The sequence below is a fragment of the Gouania willdenowi genome, chromosome 19 (genome assembly GCF_900634775.1).
Source record: "Gouania willdenowi chromosome 19, fGouWil2.1, whole genome shotgun sequence".
Lineage (NCBI taxonomy): Eukaryota > Metazoa > Chordata > Actinopteri > Blenniiformes > Gobiesocidae > Gouania > Gouania willdenowi.
In genome coordinates, this window is record NC_041062.1 from 10,034,161 (window position 1) to 10,052,979 (window position 18,819).

Sequence of the window (18,819 nt, forward strand, 5' to 3'; positions counted from 1 at the left end):
TGAAAAGTAAAACGTGGTATTTTTAATCCAGTTTGTTTACGTAATTCGACCCGTTGCTCAGTTCCTGGTCGGCTGATGTAAACATGCTCACTAGAATGTTCTACGCATGCGCAGTGTGGGCGCGTGTTTAGGTGTCTCGCGGGCCGGCGCGGCTAGGCTCACCGGCTGAGCTAACATTTCTGCAAGTCATGGTGGGCCGTTCAATGAGAAAGGCTGGGCAAACTAAATCGGAACTATTAACGTGATTTAACGGGAAATACGTGCTGCTTTCAGGCCATTAACGGACGTTAGGAGTCATTATTAATAACGGGTAAGTATTTAATACAGATAATGTGGTATTATCTGATGTTTACAGTGATTTTTTTATTGTTTTGCTTCATTTTACAAGCCGGCATTGAACAAGAAATTTACACATAATTGTTTGTAATTTTGTACAGTTCTGTTTCGATAAATGTCTTTTCTAAAAGTTAACAGAAAGGTTGTGAAATTAAAACTAGTTTTCATTGATATCACCAGTAAACGGGTTAGGTGTCCAGTACTGCTAGAATGTCAGTGAAGCCCCGCCCTCTCTTCATACTGATTGGCCACAGCCAACTAGACTCATATGGCGTCACGTTGGTAGAGAGTTGTGATTGGCTGCGCGCCCCGTCCATCGTCGCTTTACCACTTGTTGCTAGGGAGATGTCTGATGCTACCCACGGCTGTTCCTGTCACTTTTTAGATAAACACAGATGCAAATGGACTAAATAAACGCGTCCCGACGTCTAGTCATGGCCGCATTGTTGTTTCTAAATAGAAAGTCGGAAGTGTGAGTAACGTTTGGCGTGTCTACAAAAGCCGGGTAGCAGCTAACAGCTAACGTCCGGAGGTCGCAGATTTGCGCAGCTGTGAAGAGGAGGAGGGACCCGGACCAGCCCTGTTCACCTTCAGCAGCACCGGCTGATGGAGCCGTCCTGTCAAGGGTGGGGTGACCAACCATCGTGGCTCTTCAGTCAGGGTGACCGTCTGTGCTGTGCGTTTATCGTGTTTGAAGGTCTGAGTGTGTGAGGGTGTGGGAATAGTAGGGTGCGATGTTATGAGCCGACATCACTTCCTTCTGCTTTTTGGGAGGATGGAGGGGCTGCTTTGGCCTTTGACACGTGTTCAGGTAAGATCAGATAATAATGACTGATGGACAGGTCAACTCTATTAATATAACACAGCCATTCATTAACAGGTAATGACAACTATTGAAAAAATAACTGTTCACATCCTGAAAACTACACAAAATTCACTGTATCAAGCAAATAGACATATAGAGATGTGATAGAATAAACATACAAAAACATTAGCTATAACATAAACTGCTTTTCCAATTGTAACATTTAATATTTGATATCTAATCCTGTGACCTCCATAAATCAAAGTGTGAGACCAGGTACCAGGCTTCTTCCATTGATATCTAATCTTCGGTTCTCTGAACTTGTCCTAAAGGTGTTCTTTTAAAGAAACCCCCACTGTAAAATTGATTTAATTATCAAACATCGACTTCCATGCATTCAGTGGAGATAATGCAAATAAGTTAGGTTTATATAGAATGTTTTTTACCCCTGAACATGCATAATAAAGCCTATTTAAACATGGATAAAAACAACTTGAACAACAACTTCAGAATAAATGAAATAGTCCAGGGGTTCTCAACCTTGGGGTTAGGACCCCATTTGGGGTTGTGAGACACTGAGAGGGGGTCGCCATATGCCTTCAAAAAAAAGTAAGAATATTTCCTGAACAACTGCAACTACACCAAACTTGCCATATTTTAACCAATTTTCATCACTTTTTTTTGCCATATTTTTGCTCCCTTTAATGAATTTTTGCTACAATACTCCCATTTCTGACACTTCTCCATCACATTTCAATGTCTTTTCTGCACATTTTTTCCACTTTCAAGACATTTTCAGCACTTCTAAACCCTTTCCACCACTTTTCTACCTAATGTCACATATGTTGACCTATTATTGTCACTTTTTACCTCTTTTTACAATATTTCATCATTATTATTCCCAATTTAACCACATTCCCAATTTATCATGCCCATTATTTGCCAGTTTAAACTAATTGTTCCAATATTGACACTTTGACTCCTTTTTACCACTTTTTCTGTCTGTTTTTGCCCACTCTAATTTGCAACTTTTAACAAATTTAGTGTTTTTTTAGAATCCTATTTCACCACCTTTTCCACCATTTTTTGGTCACTTTTAACCCATTTTTTCTGATTACAAAAAGGATTTCCATCGTTAAGATGACTATATATTATGGCCCAAATAATAGTAAACTTCCTGGACAACAGTGATTAATATTCAGATTAATAAATAAATGTGGTTATCACAGGTTCATAGAACAATGGACCATCATTTTGCTGACTTTATGGATGGACCCCAAAAATCTCTCCCCTTCATTCCCCCTTATAGATGACCCTGTCTCCACATGACTCTTTTTTCAATGTTCATGTCTGTGTTCAACCACCTTCAGCTACAGTGGCACCTTTATTTTGAAAAGGTTGAAACCACTGCTGTAGAATACTGTGTTTGGATCATGAGATATTTTCTTCTTGTGTTTTCAGGAATGAGGAAATGAATTCTTCGTGAAGAACACCAACTGTTTGTGATTTGAAGGAAATCTTTTTCTTTTTTGGATAAACCGGATCAACATTGACAATCCTGCCCAGAACTCTTACCCCCAAACCGGTTTCCAGTTCCCATATTTGTGTTCATCTTCTCGTGTTAGCGCAGAGGTCGTTTCAAACAAGCTGGACGTTTTTTTTTTTTGTTTAGTTTTTTTTTCCTTTACCTTTTGGTCCTTTGTAAAGAAATGCTTTACCTGAAAAAGTACTTCACAGAGGGCCTGATTCAGTTCACCATCCTTCTAAGCCTGATCGGGGTGCAGGTGGACGTTGACTCCTACCTGAGCAGCCAGCTGCCCCCCCTCAGAGAGATCATCCTGGGGCCGAGCTCAGCCTACACCCAGACCCAGTTCCACAACCTGCGCAACACGCTGGACGGCTATGGCATCCATCCCAAGAGCGTGGAGCTGGACCACTTCTTCGCGACGCGCCGCCTGCTGAACCAGGTGAGGCAGCTGGATCGCCTCTCCGTGCCCACCCCCGAGCTCAGCGCCTGGCTGGTCCACCGCGACACAGAGACCGTGGTGTCGGCCTGCGCCCAGTCCGGCCCCGGCCTCGCCCTGGACAATGGGGCCGGCCTAGAAGACGCGCACGACGCCGACGCCACCCCGGCCATGAGGGCAGGAAGCGGAGCACCTGAATCAACGTACAGCCTGAACGCGGCGGACGGAAGCCCGGGAGCTGTGGCCCCCGAGGGCCAGCAGGAGCAAGACGGCAACGACAATCTCACCAAAGAGGTACCTCAACCACAGTGTTCACACCAGGCAATACATGTTTAAAGTCAGCCATGTTTTCTAATTAAACCACAATAAATCATTTATTTCCAATGGAATAACTGAGACAAAAACCAACATGTTCAGGGTAAAGCATCTGTTCACATCTGCATTTAAAAGGCAGCAAAACAGGTCAGACCATCTTACTTCAAAACATACATTTCCAATTTACAGTCAATTATACTTTTACGATAATAATACAACAAAATAGCAGAGCTGTCCCTTCATCACAAACAGAACGCTAATCATATTAAATCAAACGAAGGAGAAAGAAAGAACTAAAAGTAATAAAACTAAATTATGAATTATCTACAGCAGGGGTTCTCAAACTTGTTTGGCTCACGTACCCCCTTTGTCCAGCGACAACATTTTGCTCAGAATATTATAAAAAACAACTATAGAGCGTATTTTACACATTTTATATAATCTAACTTTGTAAATAAGTGGAAAGAAACAGTATGTGGTTTCTCATGAATATATTATTATCATTTCCTGTCATCTCCTGCCTATTGTGGGACCAAGACTGACCCTTGTAGTGTATATTCATTTCATCTTCTAATCAAAATCATTTTTATCATCATTATAATTATTATTATTTTAAACAAAAAAACACATTTTTAAATCTCCATATTGTTCATGCTTTTATTTGTTAATTTTCCTCTCTCTCTCTCTCTCTCTCTCTCGTAAGTAGTGCCATCGCGTACCTGTTACACACCTGATATCCAGATAGGAAACAAATGAAAAGATCGTCAATATTTTCAATTTTTAGACCAAATGAATAAAGAAGATTGTCATTCAAATTATTGGGAGACTATTTTGACATTTAAAAAAAAAAACTCCCAATCTAATGAAAATAATAATATTTAATCGTGAGATGGTGTGAGATTATGTTTTTGTCACACTTTAGGTAACATAATTATTTTTTCATTAGATAAAACATTCAGGAGGGAATTATTGCTTGCATTGTGTGAGAAATGACAGTAACAAACAGCAGAAAGTAGCAACATGAATGTACACTGAATAAAACCAAAAGATCATCACAATATCAGAGGAATAAAAATATTCACATTTGAAACATTAAAAAGTTTTGAAGTAAAAATAATATGAAAAAAGGCACAATAATGATCTTTTTCTCCCTCGTGATATAAGATCATTATGAAAGACTTAAAATACACTTTATTCTCATAAATAGAACCTTGTATTGACTTGTCTGACTCATGTCCACACCCAGTTTTTTTTAAATGTGGATATTTTTAGTCAAACCAGTTGAGTCACATTCATTTTTCTGTTGCACATTAAAGGGAAACTGTTTTTATATTTTTTTAAATGGCACAAAAAACATCATTTCCCCCCCCCTTTATAATATTTGTAGGTTTTTGTTTCTGTTTAGTGTTTAAGATGATCACGCGAGGCTGCGTTTTGTGTAACTTTAATTGGAGTTTAAGGGAAACTCCGCTGTGATCACATGAAGCCGACTGTGCCAAACGCAGTCAGTCATGGTTGTATCATCTGATCGGGTTACATGACACGACTTGGCTAAGATTAAACCCCCTGTGAAAGAAAAAACCTTGGAGTAAACAAACAACAAAATCACATGATGAGACCCTAAAACCATATTAAAAATATGATGTTAATGTTAAGGGATTGTCACTAAAATCTGCTGCTTTCGGTCTTTAAAGCCTGAAGGAATACTCACTAAATTCACTTTAAGAAATAAAAATCTGGGTAAACCTGTAAGTCAATAAAAAGTAAAACAGTATATGGAGATACATCATTGTATCCTAGTATTCAGTAACCACAGACCATTTTTAAATTGAATGACTTTTACTCGCTCGCGTTGAACCTTTTAAGTAAGCAAATATAAAACAATATGTTAAGGTTTATTCAGAAAACTGTTTTTCAGGAAATTTACTTTGATCTCCTGACATGTTTTGAAAGAACTTGCCTGAATCATTTTTGTGTATTTGTGTTGCAGTGTTATTTACTTCACTGTTATTTTTTTGTGTATTTTTTGTTGTCTTTTTGTAAATTCTCCTGTTATTTTTGTGTATTTTAGTCATCTTGTACAACTTTTGGTTCATTTTGTGTATTGCTGTGTTATTTTTGTCATTTTGTAAATTTTTTATGTTGTGATTCTTAGTTGTCTTTCTTTTTTCATTTTATGTATTATTATGTTGTCCTTTTCGAAATAGTTTTATTTTGTGTATTTTTAGTTGTCTATTTTTGGTTAATTTTGTGTATTTCTGTAGTCATTTTGTTTATTTTTGTTGTTCTTTTGTAAATTTCTCTGTTTATATTTAGTCCTCTTGTCTGTATTTTCATTATTAATTAATTAGTTTTGTGTCTTTGGACTTGGACTTGATTTTATATAGGGCTTTATCACCACACTGAAGCAGTCTCAAAGCGCTTTACATATCAGCTCATTCACCCAATCACTCTCACATTTACACACCAGTGGGACAGGACTGCCATGCAAGGCGCTAGTCGACCACTGGGAGCAACTTAGGGTTCAGTGTCTTGCCCAAGGACACTTCGACACATAGTCAGGTACTGGGATTGAACCCCCAACCTCTCAATCAGAAGACGACCCACTACCACCTGAGCCACGGTGGTAATGGGTAGTGGGTGGTGTTGTCATTTTGTGTATTTTTGTTGTCATATACTGTACATGTTTATTTTTGCTGTCTTTTGTGTATATTTGTGTAATTTTACAAGTGTCTTTAGTCATTTTGTTTGCTTACTTTCAGGGCCACAAAACTTAGACCGAGGGTGGTTGTGCCTGTTGCCTATGTCTGCCCTACTAAATATTAAATTGTAGGCTCACCACTTTGAGAGTAAATAGACTTAATGGTGAGGGATCAGTCAACATGGAAAGATTAGAAACGAAAGCTTCAAATGTTAAAGAAATATATATAAAAAAGATTAGAAACAAAAGCTTTAAATTATTTCTTATTTAAAGAAATAGATAAAAAAGAACACAGGTGATCAGTATAAGAAATGTTGATTAGTGGAGGAAAGTAGCATCTGAAGCAACCGTTAGAAACGTGCGCTGCATGTCTCTGCAGGACATCGACCTGATCGACATCCTGTGGCGACAGGACATCGATCTCGGAGCCGGACGTGAAGTCTTCAACTACAGCAACCGTCAGAAGGAGAGCGAGGAAAAGGAGCCCCGCCCCCAGGAGAGCAAACGCAGCGGCGAGGAGCGCGAGAGCTGGAGGAACGACGTTAACCTGCAGGAGGCTCCGCCCCCTGTGGATACAGAGACTGGAGAGAGCATCCCTGAGCAGGTGTGTGTGTGTTCACAGCACTTCTACTGCTGAGAGGGTGGAACCACAACCTGTAATCTAAGTTTCACTGAAACAACAGAAACATTTAGTTTCTGTTCTCCTGAAGGTTGTTTTGACTTTTAGTGAACGTCACATGTTCTGATTGTTTGCAGCTCTCAGCTCTCGGCTCTCAGACGTCTCTCTCCATGCAAGAATGTTTGAGGCTGCTGGAGGCCACTTTCCCTTTTGGAGAAGAAACAGAGGTGAGAACGTGAAGAGATGAACCAGCACATGATGTTTTATTCTTTTTAGGGCTAAATTTCTGGATGAATTTCCGGTTAGTTTGCAGCCTCTGCCTCCTCCAATGAAGACTCTCCCTCCACCTCTCAGGGTCAGGGTCTCCCTCTGGCTGGGGGGCCACAACAGGCTCAGGAGCCTCAGCTGGACCTGGAGCAGCAGTGGCAGGACATCATGGCCATCATGGAGCTCCAGGTACGTCTGAGCGCCTGTGTTATAGGAAACACTTTAAATAAAAAGTGTTGCTTTTTAGGGCAAATATTGTTATGCACTAATAATATTGTGATTAATTTTGATAAATTAATTAACTACAAAGCCCCGAGTCACACCCCTAGTTGTAACATAATGAATAATAATGAAATAAATCCCTGGATACTGGACAGTACAGGTGAGCCTTCATAGATTCCTGTTGTTTCTTGTAAGGGAATGGTATATAAATTAATGATGGACATAAACAAACACGTAAACAACATTTATTGTCAAATGTATTCACATTACAAGCCCAACCAACACTTCAGTTTAAATTAACAGGATGTTAACTTTTCTGCTCTCATTTTCTATACTCTTTGAAAAACTTTGAGAAATTTGAAATTTAAAATGACTAAGTCGTGAAAAAAAGCGTGGGAAAATTGCCATCCTCCAAATATTGTGGAGGTTCATTGAATTTGTGGATTTAGATATCTGAGCTGATTTATCTACAAATTAATTATTTGGTAAGTTGGACAATCATTAAAATTGAGTTTCACATATACCATATAATGGATGAATCGTTACATCCTTCTGTTATTTTGGACTTCTATCATATTTCATAAATTAAAATTTTAAGAAATTAAAGAACATTTAAGTGTGTGTTTGATCTTGATTCCTGTTTGTTTTGAAGGCGATGGAGGTAAACGACTCTCCCACTCACACTGACTCCAGTGCAGCAGGACCATCAGAGCCAAATTCCGCCCAAAGCTTTGGACTCTCGACTCGACCGCCGCTAATAAACCAGGACGTGAGTCTCCATCAGGCATCGCTCCCCGGCTGCAGCCAGGACTTCCCCCCGATGTTCACGACCCCCCCGCCGTCCATCAGTGTCCCGCCGCTTAGGCTCTCATCCAACAACTCCACCAACATCAACTCCACCTTCGGTGTTACCAACCTGACCGGCATCTTCTTCCCGCCGCAAGTCAACGCCTCCGTCAGCAACGTGACGTCTGGCGCCGTGCTCCCTGAGCAGTTCAGCTCGCTGCTGGAGGAGTCCATGCTGGATGAGATCAGCCTGCTGGACCTGGCCATGGAGGAGGGCTTCAGCCAGGCCCAGGCCTCCCAGCTGGAGGACGAGCTGGACTCAGACTCTGGACTCTCTCTGGACTCCAGCCGCAGCCCGGCGTCGCCCAGCAGCTCAGAGACGTCCTGCTCGTCTGCCGCCTCGTCCTCCTCCACCTCCGCCACCTTCTCCGAGGAAGGCGCCGTGGGCTACAGCACCGACTCTGAGGTGGCGGGGGCGGAGGGCGAAGAAGGAGCCGTAGGCGGCTACCAGCCCAGCTACAGCAAGCTGTGCCGCATGAGCTACCAGGACCTGGCTCGCTTCCACAACCTGCCGCCGCCGCTCGACAACATCGGCCACAACCACACCTACAACCTGCCGTTAGGCTCCGCCTTCCCCGAGCACCCGGAGCTGCCACTCACCACCGCGAAGAAGACCCTCCGAAACAAACCCAGCTCCAAACTCCAACCTCCTCACGACTTCCTGGACAAACACTCAGGCCGTGATGAGCGCCGCGCCCGTGCCATGAAGATCCCGTTCTCCAACGAGAAGATCATCAACCTGCCGGTGGAGGAGTTCAACGAGCTGCTGTCCAAGCACCACCTGAGCGAACCGCAGCTCGCTCTCATTCGCGACATCCGCCGCCGCGGTAAAAACAAGCTGGCGGCGCAGAACTGTCGCAAGCGTAAGCTGGACACCATCATCGGTCTGGAGCAGGGTGTGGATGAGCTGCGGCGTGACAAGGCGCGACTCCTCAAGGAGAAGGTGGAGTTCATCCGCTCGCTGCGACAGATGAAGCAGAAGATGCAGAGCTTGTACCAGGAAGTGTTCGCACAGCTGAGGGACGAGGAGGGCCGGCCCTTCCCTCCCAGCCAGTACTCGCTGCAGTACGGCGCCGACGGCAGTGTGCTGATTGCGCCGCGCGCTCTCACTGCGACAGAACCCAACCGCAAACCTGAGAAGAAACCCAAGGACAAAAAGAAATGAAGGAGAGGACCAGTCAGTAAAAAGACGCAGAAAGTTTGTCCTTTTCATTCTGTTCCTGCCTTTTGTTTTCAGCACGACTCGCTGAGAGACGCTAACGATGCTAACGGAGCCGTTAGCTTTCAGACTTTAACTGCTCTTCATCTTTTTGCACCAAAACACCGAGAACGCAGATGAGAAGTCGATTGATGGAGCAGCGGAGCTTTGAAGGACGCCGGAGACTTTCTGTGGATTTCACTCAAACTCTTTAAGGCGAAGAAAAGGTTGGTGGAAGTTTTGTGGTTTCAGGACGTCGTCCACGCTGAAGAATGTGAGGACACGCCTCCCAACGCTGCACTAAACTCTGCGGGTGTGTCCACTTCTCTGAGACGCCAGGACCGAGTGTTACCGCGCTGGCCGCCGCCCAAGGAAGTCGAGGAGCAGGCGGAGGTTTTCAGGATCGTATTATGTATCAACTTCTTATCAATTTTACATAGCACTGTACTTTGTCTTTACGAGGCTTGGCTGTGCGGCGCACGTATTAAACTGCTCATTATCTGTAGAATAAGAAAAGCTAAAGGGTCGACCTGAGCGTGATGTCACGGTGATTGTTCGCGTTCGAGCGTAAAACAGCTCAACACTGTTATCGTATCCGAGCCACGAGGAAAGAAACAAATGATTGTTTTATTTATTATTCTGCGTTTATTAACGAGGAAAGACGTTTACAAATTGACCTTTATATACTCAGAATTGATCTTCCATACCTGCTTATCCTGTTTATTGTAGCAGCAGCATGCCGGGGCTTATTTCAGCGTAACCAGGGAGCGACGCAGAGATCAGCTCCATCAGCAGAACAGTAACACAAGAGACATGAAATCAAGTAAAGATTCAAGCAATTGGAACGTTTTACTGACAAGGAAGAAAAGTTTTAATAAGTAGGAACAATATTCAATCTGAGAATATTTACAATAAAAGTCAAATTACATCATAAAGTTGAATATAAAAAGGACATTAAAGTCCAATTTAAAGTGTTCACATTTGGCAAAAAATTTTAACTTAAAGAAACTTAAAAAAATTCAAATGTTACGAAGATAAATACATAAAAAGTGGAGAGTAAAGCTTAATGATAAAAAAAATCTCAAGGTTTGATTGTAATTAAAAGGTCAAATCAAGAATGAAAGATTGATGATGTTGGTTGGCAAAATTTTTGTATTATAATTATTAAAAATTATAATATTTGAATTATGTCTATGTCTGTCATACTTATAACAAGATTTAATCTAATATAAAAAGAAAAGCTGGATTACTTGTAAAATTTCATGATAAAATCTAACATTTGAAATGGATTGAAAACATTAGATTTTATTTTGAAATGTAAACTTTTGTCAGGAATTAGAAAGAAGTCTGCATGTCTACTTAAATGTCTAGACTGTGTGATGGACTGAGGCATGTTCAGGGCGTGCCCTGAGGAAAGTGGGAGGGGCTTAAAAGGATCAGTGGGTATAGAAAAGATGAGACTTGAGGTGAAATGTCGAAGAATGAAACAAAATGTCTCTTTGGATTGAGACGAAATGTGATTGGCTCACTGAAAACACTTGTTATTAAATGTCATTTATTTGGTTAAAAATGCCTTTTAAGGTTTAAATGTGTTGAGGGAGAACGCCAAAGGTTGACAACTAAGTCAGACTTTCATTTCAACAAACAAAAATTCTAGAAAGATTTTCAAATTTAAACAACGTTAAAGAACAAGGAATCATGACTCATCAAAAATATACGTTCATGGAATAAAACACTTTATTTATATTGCACCTTTCTTACAAATTTAATTGTCTATCAAAGTGCTTCACAGAAATGTGCTTATGTGATTGACAAAAGTAAAAAATTATAAAAAGGTTTTAGGGACTAATGCACACAGTAGTAATTTAATGAAATTATTTTAAAAAGTTGATAAAATAAGAGTCAGACACAAAACACAGCAGAGAAGGGAACATCTTTTTAAATATAAAACATTCAAATTAACATTAAGAAATTAAGAATGATAAAAACCTAAATAAATAGGTTTTTAGCTTGCATTTAAAAATCCAAGAGTACAATGTGAAATGTTCACAAAAATCTGATCAATTTATTAAAACTTTTTTAAAGTGTAAGTTTAGAGATGGATTATTCCCACGGTGGAACAGTGGAATGGTTAATGTTGACCAGTTGGAGCTTTGAGGAAATCCAGATCTGCAAAGTCACCTAAAGGACGTTCCACTGAAAGTTTGCTGATGAACTGGGATCATTGGGTTCCCGTCTGTACTAGTCAGTGTGTTGACCCGCTGCCGCGCGCTTCTTTTCTCGCCCGTTTCGGGGTCGTCGTGCGTTTGCGACTGTGACGTGTCAGCATGCGTTTGTGCCTTCACACGACGTCTCTCCATGGTCACGGTTCAACGTTTGAGGACGACACGAAGAAGAAGTGCTATTACTGTGTGTGTGTGTGTGTGTGTGTGTGTGTGTGTGTGTGTGTGTGTGTGTGTGTGTGTGTGTGTGTGTGTGTGTGTGTGTGTGTGTGTGTGTGTGTGTGTGTGTGTGTGTGTTTGTTCCATCGTCTGCGCCGAGAGGACTTCAAATGTTCAGGCATGAAATGTGTGACACGGGATGATTAGTTCTTTCTGCTACTGCTTCCTGCACTTCCTGTTTGTCCTGTTCCTGTAAATATCTCCTTCCTGTTTATTTGTTTGTTTGTTCCACCCTCGGCTCTGATTGGATGTGGTCTTCTTTGTTTGGAGATGTTTGCTGGCAATCAACAAGTTGTTTTTAATTCTGAATAAAGTGTTTTTATTTTCACCGGGGCTCGTCTTCTCGCTGTCATTCCTGTTGTTTGCACACACTGCAGTGGGAGGAGTTTATCCTTTGGTTGTCATGGAGACGCTAGCTAGGTTTGCACCCATTGCATTAGAAACAGAGATCAGACGTGTTCTATGGATGTCGTCTGTTCTTCTACTGTTTGTAACGTTTCAGTAAAGTGTTATTTATTAAATAACTTATTAAACTTAACACTTAAGGATGACTTCTGATTGGCTCATTTAACATGCCATGCCCCGTCCCAAAATTAGCCACTAATAGGATAAAGATTTAACATGGAATTAAATCCATTGCAACGCATCAGACAACTCAGCGCTTTTAACAAAAAGTGGTTTATTGTCCAAAAACTGCCAAGCAACACATAAAAGACTAGAGAACAGTGAGCAGTGATGGTTAGAGTTCGACACCAAACACTAATGGACAGAAGAACAGCTGGCACTGATGAACGGTGGTCACGTGACATTTAAAATGAATCCTAACACTGAAGGTTATTTACACTGTCATAGAGAGGTGGAATCACCGACAGGAAGTGGTGGCATCTCGTCACTTCTCATCCTTCTTGTCTTCCTCAGAGGGATACGAGTGCCAGGTGAGCCTCTCCTCATAGAAGGAAATCACCACCTGTGGACATTTCACGTTGGCTTCTTTAGCTGGAACCAGGTCGGCCTCGTCTGAGTTTTTCCTGCAATCACACATCGGCGAAAGCGTCTTTAATACTAATAAGAACGATAACACGTTAGCTGTTAAAAAGTAAAGATTTATATTAGAAGAGCTGCAGTCCGGTCCTGTAAAGCTCCAGTTCTGTATGTTTCAGATGTCTCACTGTATGGAAAACTCAGTGACAGAGATGGGCTCAATCATGATTGATTACAATTATGACGTATTTATAACTGTAATTGGAAAAAATCAGTGGCTGTTGTAATCATACTTGGCTTTGTGATTGTCATGGAATTTCTACAAAAACTCATTGCCAAGGAATAAAAATGGAGAAATGTTTGGATGTTTTTTCTGAGGTATGGCTATAGTAAGGCAAAAAACGCTCAAAAACATTTCAAACACCAAAAAACGGAGGTAAAGCGTATGGTCTGAAAATGGGCGAAAAAATTTAGAATAGCCTAAAATGAAGGTAAGAAAGTAAAGATAAAAAAGGGTGAAAAAATTTCAAACAAAAAATGGAGGTAAGGCTATAGTAAGGCATGAAAAAGGACGAAAAAATTTTAAACGGACAAAAAAAATTTAAATTCCAAAAAAACGGAAGTAAGGCATAAAAACGAGTAAAAAAAATTTAAAATGCCAAAAACGGAGGTAAGGCATAAAAACGGGCGAAAAAATTTAAATGCCAAAAAAATGGAGGAAAGGCTATAGTAAGGCATAAGAACGGGTGAAAAAATTTCAAATGCCAAAAACAGAGGTAAGGCTATATATAGTAAGGCATAAAAACGGACGAAAAAATTTAAATGCCAAAAAAAACGGAGGTAAGGCATAAGAACGGGTGAAAAAATTTAAAATGCCAAAAACGGCGGTCAGGCTTTAGTTAGGCATGAAAAAGGACGAAAAAATTTCAAATGCCTAAAACGGACAAAAAAAATTTAAATGCCAAAAAACGGAGGTAATTCTATAGTAAGGCATAAAAACGGGCAAAAAAAATTTAAATGCCAAAAAACGGAGGTAAGGCTATAGTAAGGCATAAAAACGGGCGAAAAAATTTTACATGCCAAAAACAGAGGTATGGCTTTAGTTAGGCATGAAAAGGGATGAAAAAATTTCAAATGCCTAAAAACGGGCAAAAAAAATTTAAATGCCAAACAAAACGGAGGTAAAGCTATAGTAAGGCATAAAAACGGGTGAAAGAATTTAAAATGCAAAAAACGGAAGTAAGGCTTTAGTTAGGCATGAAAAAGGACGAAAAAATTTAAAACGCCTAAAAACGGGCAAAAAAAATTTAAATGCCAAAAAACGGAGGTAAGGCTATAGTATGGCATAAAAACGGCCGAAAAATTTCAAATGCCAAAAATGGAGGTGATTCTATAGTATGCCAAAAAAAATAGGTGAAAAAAATTTAAATGCCAAAAACGGAGGTAAGGCTTTAGTTAGGCATGAAAAAGGACAGAAAAATTTCAAATGCCTAAAACGGACAAAAAAAATTTAAATGCCAAAAAAACGGAGGTAAGGCTATAGAAAGGCATAAAAACGTCCGAAAAATTTCAAATGCCAAAAACGGAGGTAATTCTATAGTAAGGCATAAAAATGGGCAAAAATAATTTAATGCCAAAAACGGAGGTAAGGCTTTAGTTAGGCATGAAAAAGGACGAAAAAATTTCAAATGCCTGAAACGGACAAAAAAAATTTAAATGCCAAAAAAACGGAGGTAAGGCTATAGAAAGGCATAAAAACAGGTGAAAAAATTTAAAATGCAAAAAACAGAGGTAAGGCTTTAGTTAGGCATGAAAAAGGACGAAAAAATTTAAAACGCCTAAAAACGGGCAAAAAATTTAAATGCCAAAAAATGGAGGTAAGGCTGAAGTAAGGCATGAAAACGGCCGAAAAATTTCAAATGCCAAAAACGGAGGCGAATCTATAGTAAGGCATAAAAATAGGCGAAAAAAATTAAAATGCCAAAAACGGAGGTAAGGCTATAGTAAGGCATAAAAATGGGCGAAAAAATTTCAAATGCCAAAAACAGAGGTAAGGCTATAGTAAGGCATGAAAAAGGACGAAAAAATTTCAAATGCCTAAAAACAGGCAAAAAAAATTGAAATTCCAAAAAATGGAGGTAAGGCTAAAGTAAAGCATAAAAACGGGTGAAAAAATTTAAAATGCCAAAAACGGAGGTAAGGCTTTAGTTAGGCATGAAAAAGGACGAAAAAATTTCAAATGCCTAAAAACGGGCAAAAAAAATTGAAATGCCAAAAAACGGAGGTAAGGCTATAGTATGGCATAAAAACGGCCGAAAAATTTCAAATGCCAAAAAAACGGAGGTGATTCTATAGTATGGCAAAAAAATAGGTGAAAAAATGTAAAATGCCAAAAACGGAGGTAAGGCTTTAGTTAGGCATGAAAAAGGACGAAAAAATTTCAAATGCCTGAAACGGACAAAAAAAATTTAAATGCCAAAAAAACGGAGGTAAGGCTATAGTAAGGCATAAAAACGTCCGAAAAATTTCAAATGCCAAAAACGGAGGTAATTCTATAGTAAGGCATAAAAACGGGTGAAAAAATTTAAAATGCAAAAAACAGAGGTAAGGCTTTAGTTAGGCATAAAAAAGAACGAAAAAATTTCAAATGCCTAAAAATGGGCGAAAAAAATTAAATGCCAAAAAACAGAGGTAAGGCTATAATAAGGCATAAAAACGGACAAAAACGGCACAACGACGAGCAAAAAAATTTCAGAGGTGAGGCTATATGCCTTACTATAGCACCAATAAGCACTGTAACACCTTTTATTCACAGTGGTCCCCCACCCAAGTTCTAACCAGGCCCAGCCCTGCTTAGCTTCTCAGAACTGACCACCTCAGCGATTCACAGGCAGGTATGGACACATAGATTTACATAAAAAATGTGGGTGTTTTCCACATTTTTCTTACCTTAGAAAAAACATCCAAAACTTTCCAATTTCATGCCTTCAAAAATCATATTATTTTTTTTCAGACAAAATATGAATTTTTTAGGAAGACGAAAAAAAGAAATTTTTTTTCTGGGGTCAGACTATAATAAAACCCGTAAAACAACTGCAAATATGGAGCACACTTAAACCGGAGTGAAGATGCAGTGAGGTATAAAAATGAAAAAAATTTAAATTTTTTTCTGAGATAACTACTTGTGCACTAGTAGAATTTAGCTATGGTTAATATCACAATTATCACATTAATGCTCAAACTCGGTGTATCCCTGAATCTAATGACGGTGTCATCATGCAGCCTTAACCACCAGCTGTGGTGGAGCGGCTCAAACAGGCAGGACAGGATCTCTCCAGGACGATAACCAACCATTTCATGAGGAACATCAGTTCTCCGGTGGAGTCGGTGGCGCCAATGATTCTTTCTGGATCCAAACCTCGAGCAAAGCCTCTCAGCTTCTCTGGCTGTGGAACAGGACATGGTGAAAATGATTACAATTTAATGGTTTTAGTCTCTTAAAGTCAAAGTTTTATGATATAAATCAGAGGCTGTAGTCGACTTTATAAATGTTTTAATCCCTCAATAAAATAATATTTCTGTGATGATTGCAGGCTTTCTGTCTTTGAAAAACCTATTTTTTTACTCACATTATTGATGAAGTTTTGCTGATAATTGAACCAATGCAAACATGATCAGAACACGTTTTTACTTAAAGCTTCAGATCAAAGGTGACGTGAGGCGTTCAAAGACTCACGTCCTCCTTCTTCTTCTTTGATTTGCTCTCGTCTCCGTCGGCCTCTCCAGTCGTCTTCCTCTTTCCTTCGTGAGCCGTTTTCTGCGACTGCAGGAACTCTGCGATCAGGTCGGGACAGTCCAGGTTGTCCTCGGGCTCCCACGTGTTGTCCTCGCTGTGGGTCGGAGACACACACGTACTTTTCAGAGGGAGCCTGAACACACCGCTGCATTCAACAAGCTCTCAACTAATTAAAAAAAAGGTTTCTAATTCTCAAAATTATTATTATAAACAACCGGAAAAAATGTGATTCTTAGAATGTTTGCAGACTTTTTTAACAAAACACTTAAAACAATTATAAGTAGAATTGCTGATGACTTTATGAGAAAATAAATAGTGCTTTTATACACCTTGGTTTGGATGGTTGTCATGACAACCGTTGTGTTAAGTAGTTGGGACTCACTTGGAGAAGCCTTTCCACTTCAGCAGGTACTCCACTCGGCCCTTGACCACCCGCCTGTTGAGAACCTTCTCCACTACGTACTCTTCCTCTTCCTCCTCTTCCTCAGCCACATCCTCCGCTTTCTTCTCCTTCTTTTCCACCGAGATCACTTTGTTCTCTGCAGGAGGAGGAGCTTCATTAGCTCTGTGTGTGTGTGTGTGTGTGTGTGCGTGTGTGCGTGCGTGTGTAGACCTTCAGTGACAGCAGGAGCATCATTGGTGGATTCTGTCGTCTGGCTCATACTCATCAGGTCCAGCAGCAGCTTCCTGTGAAGAAAAAACACGGAACAAAGCTGGAAGTAATTAATATAAACAAACACATTATAGTTATGAGTCAGTCCATGTCATTTCAACAAATCACAGAACAACTGGTGAAAAAATTCTGAGTATTTTGAGACAGAAGTGTGCGGGATGCCCTGAAAATGTGTTGAAATGACCCACATGTTATCGTTAGATATGTTGATGTGAATATACCGTAAGAACAATGACATTATGAATCATAGTAATGCACAAATAGACACGCACACTTTAATATTGGAATATATCGTATCGTGACCTATGTATCGGGATACGAATCGTATCACCAGTTGCCAGGCAATACACACTCTTTATACATATATATATATATATATATATCATTTACACCTTTATTGATCCCCAGAGGAGAAATTCAACACGTTGCAGCAACACAATAGAATAACAAAACAGTAAGAACAAAAATAAATACCAACATAATAGTGCAAACTGTGGGACGGACATGAATTAGAAAAAATAAATAATTAAAATACCATTTAAAACAGAAACAACAAATGTGCTATGGTTGGGGGTTATCACAGTGGTGCCAGTGCAGTCACGTGTTTTCATTGGTTTCCATGGTAACAAATGCCAGTAACAGCTGTAGATGTTTTTATGAACACTTTCAATCACAAATGAAGGGTTTTCATGTTGTCGTTTCAGGTTTCGTTTTGTTTTTGTTGAGCTTGGAACCGCGCACGCGTGGCCCACACATGTGGATTGTGCACGAGCCCCGATCAAAAGCCTGCTAAACGGTGCTCGTGCGCGGACAACATCGGGAGCAGCGGGTAACGTGCAACGGTGCACTAAGGAGTGAAAGACCCAGTCTGGTGGAGGCACTGGTTGGACTGGGAGCTGTAACGGAGCTGCTGTGGAGCTCTGCAGCGGCTCTGAGGCTCTAACAAAGGCCGCCGCCCTCTCACTCTCTCCGGCGGCAGCTTCACAGAAACAGAGGCTGAACACCGGCTGTAAAGCGGTGGTGTGTCTGTGGAGGACGGTTAGAACCTAGAGGACGTGTTCGTGTCCACACTGGGTTCATCCGATCACTGTCATTAATTAGATAACACTGATCACAACACAATCACACCGACATGTTGGAAGGAAAGAAACAAAAACACTCACCGATGGAACTCAGGGGCTTTTTTTGGGGTTTTTTTTGTTTTGTTTTTTTAACTCACGTCCCAAACTGAGTTAAAATAGCTCGACTGACCACCGTGTCTAGTCTGTGGGAAACAAAACAGTTAAAGTCGCTGCTGGCGCTGATTTTGAGTGAAAAATCGCAGCCCTTAGCCCAGTTTGTGCTAAAACGTGGAGCCCCGCCCCTTTGTCTGCAGCGAACCCCACGAGCGGCTCCGCCGACCAATAAGCGTGTGGATAGGACACACAATGGCACTGAGAGCAGAGGAGGTTCATCCAGATGTTTTAGGATTCTACTGCTGAGAGATAATCCAGGACTGGATTCATGGATCAGGACCGTTTGTGGGCAGCAACAGAATCAAAGAAAAGCTGCGGAAAATTAACCTTTAATCTCCCACAACATGAATGTACATTGATTTAGTTTTAGTCATAGTCTTTTGACTGAAATATAATGTAGTTTTGGTTAAAATTGAGTTG

The 18,819-nt window shown here is 40.4% G+C and overlaps 2 protein-coding genes across 4 annotated transcripts; one reads left to right on the forward strand and one right to left on the reverse strand.

Annotated features, from left to right (window-relative positions):
* Positions 1–105: 105 nt before the first annotated feature.
* On the forward strand, positions 106–12,047 carry nfe2l1b (nfe2 like bZIP transcription factor 1b). 3 transcript variants are annotated; one of them, XM_028477170.1, is made up of 6 exons: positions 106–310; positions 2,603–3,399; positions 6,501–6,725; positions 6,878–6,967; positions 7,047–7,196; positions 7,882–12,047. In XM_028477170.1, the coding sequence occupies exons 2-6, from the start codon at positions 2,851–2,853 to the stop codon at positions 9,238–9,240; spliced, it is 2,373 nt and encodes a 790-aa protein (XP_028332971.1). In that variant the 5' UTR covers positions 106–310; positions 2,603–2,850; the 3' UTR covers positions 9,241–12,047. The 3 variants fall into 3 exon arrangements, with proteins under 3 accessions (XP_028332971.1, XP_028332973.1, XP_028332972.1); XM_028477172.1 differs by having other exon boundaries at positions 7,095–7,196; XM_028477171.1 differs by lacking the exon at positions 106–310 and adding an exon at positions 331–1,147.
* Positions 12,048–12,373: 326 nt separating this feature from the next.
* Positions 12,374–18,622, reverse strand: cbx1b (chromobox homolog 1b (HP1 beta homolog Drosophila)). Its single transcript, XM_028477175.1, has 6 exons — positions 18,328–18,622; positions 17,105–17,178; positions 16,874–17,030; positions 16,432–16,585; positions 16,047–16,141; positions 12,374–12,742 (listed from the first exon to the last, which is right to left on the reverse strand). Exons 2-6 carry the CDS (start codon positions 17,157–17,159, stop codon positions 12,604–12,606), a joined length of 600 nt encoding a protein of 199 aa, XP_028332976.1. The 5' UTR covers positions 17,160–17,178; positions 18,328–18,622; the 3' UTR covers positions 12,374–12,603.
* Positions 18,623–18,819: the final 197 nt, after the last annotated feature.

What these genes read in the sequence shown, in the direction of transcription:
- nfe2l1b (XM_028477170.1), top strand. Translation starts at nt 2,851, where the DNA reads ATGCTTTACCTGAAAAAGTACTTCACAGAGGGCCTGATTCAGTTCACC. An exon ending in ACGACAATCTCACCAAAGAG is followed by an intron (nt 3,400 to 6,500) that starts GTACCTCAACCA and finishes ATGTCTCTGCAG; the next exon opens with GACATCGACCTGATCGACAT. An exon ending in GAGAGAGCATCCCTGAGCAG is followed by an intron (nt 6,726 to 6,877) that starts GTGTGTGTGTGT and finishes GATTGTTTGCAG; the next exon opens with CTCTCAGCTCTCGGCTCTCA.
- cbx1b (XM_028477175.1), bottom strand. Translation starts at nt 17,159, where the DNA reads ATGAGTATGAGCCAGACGACAGAATCCACCAATGATGCTCCTGCTGTC. An exon ending in CAAAGAAGAAGAAGGAGGAC is followed by an intron (nt 16,142 to 16,431) that starts GTGAGTCTTTGA and finishes CCTGTTCCACAG; the next exon opens with CCAGAGAAGCTGAGAGGCTT. An exon ending in CTGATGTTCCTCATGAAATG is followed by an intron (nt 12,743 to 16,046) that starts GTTGGTTATCGT and finishes GTGTGATTGCAG; the next exon opens with GAAAAACTCAGACGAGGCCG.